The sequence below is a fragment of the Solanum verrucosum genome, unplaced genomic scaffold, assembly GCF_900185275.1.
Source record: "Solanum verrucosum unplaced genomic scaffold, falcon-dt-bn FXZP01000055.1, whole genome shotgun sequence".
NCBI classification, from domain to species: Eukaryota; Viridiplantae; Streptophyta; class Magnoliopsida; order Solanales; family Solanaceae; genus Solanum; species Solanum verrucosum.
Genome location: NW_026020149.1, coordinates 414,635 through 420,677, shown reverse-complemented (window position 1 = coordinate 420,677; position 6,043 = coordinate 414,635). Strand labels below are relative to the sequence as shown.

At 30.1% G+C, this 6,043-nt stretch overlaps 1 protein-coding gene across 1 annotated transcript; it reads left to right on the top strand.

The window, feature by feature from the left end:
- The first annotated feature begins 843 nt into the window (after positions 1-843).
- LOC125828044 (RHOMBOID-like protein 1) lies at positions 844-4,685 on the top strand. The gene is made up of 6 exons (XM_049507348.1): positions 844-1,207; positions 1,293-1,456; positions 2,174-2,337; positions 2,977-3,236; positions 3,527-3,647; positions 4,504-4,685. Exons 1-6 carry the CDS (start codon positions 879-881, stop codon positions 4,627-4,629), a joined length of 1,164 nt encoding a protein of 387 aa, XP_049363305.1. The 5' UTR covers positions 844-878; the 3' UTR covers positions 4,630-4,685.
- Positions 4,686-6,043: the final 1,358 nt, after the last annotated feature.

Sequence of the window (6,043 nt, the reverse complement as noted above, 5' to 3'; positions counted from 1 at the left end):
AAAATTGGTGTTTGATTGAGAAAAGAGAGGAAGAAAGTTTGTAGTTGTGAGAGCAAAAGTCACGCAAAGACCAAGAGAGACGATACAATATTATTTGGTGTTAAGACTCTCCTGCCGATCTGATCCGTTCAGACCTTTTCAGAGAGACTTTTTGAAAAAAAGAAACAAATGGACTTAATGAGTTGAATTTGAATCATTCAGATTCAGACCTAAAAATCAAACGCACTTAATGGACTGAATCTGAATGATTAAGATTCAGACCTCCATTAAGTGCAAACAAATGAGGCCTTAACCTTCTATTACTAGTTTCTATCAAAGAACCCGATCTCTTGACTCGTGATGGACTCATACCTCTAACAGTCTATATATAATAAATACATTGATGGAAAGTCTATAATTTAAGACTAAAGGAGTGTTGACAAATCAGTGTATTAATTAATCATGTTTAATTAATTTCATGAATAGTAAGACTCATTGGATATTTTATGTGCAAGAGAAATATCACCATCTTTTATGGGAAAAATGTTTTAGACAAAGAATTTATAAATTCAGACAACTATATATTATGTTTATCTATACATAGGTATATTAAAACTTGTAAAAAAATAATAACGATTAACATATTTTTAAATTTGTTTTTTTGCAACTTATTAATTTGTATTGCGATATGCGCGGACAAATTAACTAGTAACTAAACTTGAGCATTTCTCATTTCTCTTTTGTATTCTTCTTTTGGCTTACAACATGCTCTCCCTCAATTAGTGCTACATCAACCAATAGACTTTTTCACATAAAAATTCCATAACCCCTCATTTCTTTCGTTTTTTGTGTTTTCTCCCTCTTTTTGTTCTTCCGATCTTAGGAAGGCAAATATTATCATGGGAAGGAAGACTCCGTCGGGAAATTCTTCGTCGGAGTCAGACCTCGAAATAAAAGTACAACCTCGTAATAGTGGCCCAGAGGAACGTGACCAACGTCTACATTCTCGTCCTCCTCAGATCCCACCACCAAATTATCAACCTTATAAAAAATGCCTCCCATGGCTAGTCCCTATAATTATTATAGTCAATATTGTACTTTTTATTTTTGTTATGTACGTTAACGATTGTCCTCGTAATAGTAACAATTGTTTTGGTATCGACTTCTTTGGTCGTTATGCATTTCAAGATGTTCATGAGAACCCTTTACTTGGTCCCTCCACAACAACGTAACTACTTATTCGATATTTTATATTATGATTACAATTTATTTCGAGATTAGTTATCATTTTTTTTTTTTGAAAATTCTTATAGGTTACAAAAATTGGGTGCTCTTGATGTGAATAAAGTAGTTGAAGGAAAACAAATATGGAGGCTATTTTCTTGCATGTGGCTACATGCTGGTGTATTTCATGTTGCTGCCAATATGTTGAGCTTATTATTTGTGGGCATTCGACTTGAGCAAGAGTTTGGATTTTGTAAGTAAATGATTGTCCTAGTTTTATGTGGTGAGTTGAATAAGTCATAATTACTATAGTCTCAATTTACGTGAAGGTGTTATTATTACCTAGGAAGTTAAAACAACTTTTTATTCGTCGACTATAATTTTCTCAATCTTCTTTAAAATTGTTTATAAGTTTATATTGACTTGTAGTAGTTTTCAAAAATATTTAACACTTTACTTTAAAATATTTGAAGATCCCATAGTCTATATATGAATTTAAATATTTTGACCCTCATATTCCGAACACCTTCAAATTGAACAAAGAGAGTAATAATGTAAAAGAACTTGGTTATAACAAGTTATATTACTTTATTTTAAATTACTAAATCATGTTTGATGTAAATAGTTACCTAATAGTGTAACAAATATTTACATAGTATGTACATTTATTGGTTTAAGTTAGTGGTTTAAAATAGAAGAGGGTTAGAGATTTTTTTCATTTGGGTCGGGTTTAGAGGGATAAAAGAAAAATATTGTTATGTTAATGAAAAGGATAACTATGTACTATTTGTTAGACGACAAGTATATGTATGCACAAGTGTTTTGACGAAAAATATGTCTACTCTATATTTGTCTCTTTTTTCAATATTATTTGATGTCCGTGCATGTAACTTAAATTTATAATATTAAAATAATTGTAGTGTCTTGCTTGTGAAACATTGTTTCTAACTACTAAAACATGTTTTTGTAGTGAGAATTGGTCCACTTTATGTTTTGGCTGGGGTTGGAGGGAGTTTATTATCAGCTCTATTTGTGAGGAAAAAAATTTCAGTTGGTGCTTCTGGTGCATTGTTTGGTTTACTTGGAGCTATGCTTTCTGAACTCATCACAAATTGGACATTATATGAAAACAAGGTATGGTTTAATTAAACTCTTTGTATAATGGAGATTTAAATTTATACAGACTGACAGTGTAAAGAACTTTTTGCACTATCTTGACCTCTTAATATACTAATTATCTTGATTTTTACATTTTGTTATACTTTGAGATTGTTTATACCCTTGTCATTGACAAAAGGTCACATGTTCGCCCTTGGCCCTAATGGAGCTTCAATAAATTCAGTGTAATTTTAAACCAATGTCAAAAGTAATTAAAGGAGTATTTTGGACATTCTTCGCAAAATATTTTAATATGTGAATTTTACCCAATCCACGTTGGGACTTGATTAACGTCAAGAGCAAACATGACAATTTGTAGAGGATTAGGGTATAATTGTCAAAATATATAACATAGATACAATTACTAGTAGAAACAACAGTCTTTCCCATCGTGAATCAATAGGAAATTTTTGTTATATATAAAACATGATTTTTCTACTTTATTCTTACCAAATCATGTCAATAGAAAAACACATGGTGGGAATCAAATTCTCATTGAATGACTGAGAACAACCTCTAAATATTTATTTTTGCTTTTCTCACTGACTAAATCAAAATATGTGTGGGCATAGCCTCTGACTAAGCTAATTAATTTTTTTTTGTTTATCAAAACAGTTGGCAACACTACTTACATTGCTTCTCATAATTGCATTAAATCTAGCTGTTGGAATTCTTCCTCATGTGGACAATTTTGCACATCTTGGAGGATTTGTAACTGGGTTTCTTCTTGGTTGTGTCCTTTTGCTTCGTCCACAATTTGGTTGGGTTAATCTAAACAAAGCACCTCCTGGCTATTTTGTGGCTTCAAAAAAATCCAAGTACAAGATTTATCAATACATACTATTGATGTTCTCATTAGCATTTCTCTTAACTGGGTAAGTACTTTTACCCACTCTAACAGTTTCTTGTCCGATGTCTGATACCTATGTTGGGCTCCGATTTGAGGGAGAAGGGCTCCCCTACAGGATCTCTAGTTAAGGATGGAAGGATTTTTATTTATCTCATCACAATTCTTGGTTGTATCAAGTTACTTTTATTGTAGCAGATAACCTATCTTATTTTTTAGATTATAAATTTTACTTCTATGAAATGAAGAATTATCGACAGTTATTTTTTGTAGAAGAATTATCGACAGTTATTTTTTGAGTGACATGATGTTTTGTAGGTTTATCCTTGGGTTAGCTCTATTGACAAATGGATGGGATGGTAATGCACATTGCTCATGGTGCCATTACTTAAGTTGTGTCCCAACCCCTCTATGGAGTTGTACTGAAGCACGTTGTGCGGTAAAATCTTTCTTCCACTTTGCTTAATTTTATTAAAATTAAAATGTCTGAATATGATATACATATTAAGGTGTTGTACTTAAATTTGAACGCTAAATAATTACAATTGTTTGTTTTCTCAACATTTAAATCTTTGAAATTTATTTTTATTAATAACAAATTAATAAATATAAAGTTCAAATAAAACAATTTAAACATTATATCCACAAATTATTAGGTTGTAAGGTGATGGTTGGCGGGTGGTAGGCAAAAGTAGTGGTGGTGGTTGTACGATAATGGAGTGATGACTGACGATGGTAGTGTGGGTGGTTGTTGCATGATGATGGTAGTTGTGATGGTCGATGATAGTAGTGAGTGATGATTGTGATGGTAGAGGTGATCGATTGTAGTGATTGATGGTGATAATTGACGAAGATTATAGTAACAATAGTGGTTGACAATAGTGATCATTGTGATGACAGAGGTGATTGGTGCAGTAAGAACTAGTAATTGGTGGGACATTGACTATTGATATTGATGATTGTTGATAATGGTCGATGGTAGTCAATGATTGTGATGGCTGACAATGTTGGTTGTGACTTGTGAGTGATAGTTGTTAGTGGAATTGAGTGTCGAGAATGTCATCATCGTATAAATATTTGAATAGCCTCTTATAATATTAGAAGTTTGTTCAAGATTTAAATAATTCAAATTTATTCGGATTAATTAAATAGTTAAATCATAATAAAAATAATCGTCACATTATGAGTTATCTAATTTTCTACTTTTAACTAGACTTTCTATGCTTCGTACGATATTATATGCATTTGTTTTTATTTCTATGTTCTTTTTTATGCAACTTAATTTCTTGTTACAGACCATCCAACTTGGGAATCAATTGAACATGACTTGCACATCAAATCATAAAAATGGGACTTATATGTTGACAAATCCCAATAATACATTTGAAATTCAAATGTTATGCTCCAAACTCTGCAAATGATGAGATAATTCATAGTTGGGAAATTATTATTTGTGGTGAAAAGTATCAAGCAATATATAATAATTGGAGAAGATCAAGAGGATTATGTCAACCAACCTTTATTTGAACAAGTTTATTAATATATAGTTATTATTATCAATGAAATATTTCTAGTTTCTTCTTCTTCTTTTTTTTCTTTATATTTTGTTTCAAGGATATATATATGTATATTTGTACCAATGTTTCTTTTATCAATGTACACCGCCATATGTGTTCCTTTAGTTGTCAAAATATTTAGTACTTTTTTTTATCACTTGTATTTGTAAAATGAAACTTCTCTTCTTCTTATTCTTATTTTTTTTAAAAAGAAAAAGAAAATATAATTAGTATGTCATTCATTACTGATATTTCTGTCCAATTTATTAAATTATTTGATTTAGTGACTTTCACTTTCCAAGGCAAACTCTAGTCCTTAGCAAGTGGTGAGATAGTATCAAAGAATGATACTACAGAGAAAAATTAAAGCACTGCAATAACAAAGACTTTTAGCGACAATAAATATACATCTTAATGTCAATTCAAAAAATTGTTGATAAAAATATCAACTATTATCGCTAAATAGCCTCAAATTTAGTGACATTTATTTAGCGGCAATAAAAATAGCCACTAAAACCACCAATAATTTACATCTTGAATTGCTATAAATGACGCGCCTTATTACCGGTTGAATTATTCACAAATTGACAAATGCTAATATTAAGAAATATCGTGCTTCATTAAAATCACAATAAACAAAAAAACTCCACTATAAATTCATTATTTTAATGTCAACAACATAAAAAAAAAAAATACATCATTTGATTCCAATAGCTATTTTGTTTCGAGTCTAACACTCATGGTTACCCATTGTATTGTATCATTGCTATACCCTACAATGTTTGTTTGATTGTTACTTAAAATTTATTGTATTGTATTGTTATATTCCGTTGTTACGTAACAATGAAAAACCCCATTTTATGGAACAACCAATTTGGTGTGTTTCCATTGTTACTTAATTTATTTTTCCAATTTATATCTTTACATAATATTTCATAATACTATTTTACTCTTTACATTATATTATTTAATTCTAGTCAAACCTCCTACCTTAGAATAATTAAGGATATTTCAGTAAATTTATAAATTACAATACAATACGATACAATCAAACCAAACAATAAAAATGTTATTAAACAACAACAAACAATACAGTCTAGCCAACCATTGTATCTACCATACAATACAATACAATAGAGTACAATACAATACAATACATTATGAACAATGAGTAACAATGATCCAAACAGAGTGTAAGCGTCAATTTCATCAAATATCAATAGTATTATATAATCCTTGACAGTCAAATTATCACAGCAACACTTCAACTATTGAATTA

Bases quoted from the DNA above. Each gene is read 5' to 3' on its own strand.
- LOC125828044 (XM_049507348.1), top strand. From the start codon at position 879: ATGGGAAGGAAGACTCCGTCGGGAAATTCTTCGTCGGAGTCAGACCTC. The intron at 1,457-2,173 runs GTAAGTAAATGA...ATGTTTTTGTAG, and splicing joins TGAGCAAGAGTTTGGATTTT to TGAGAATTGGTCCACTTTAT. The intron at 3,648-4,503 runs GTAAAATCTTTC...TTCTTGTTACAG, and splicing joins GTACTGAAGCACGTTGTGCG to ACCATCCAACTTGGGAATCA.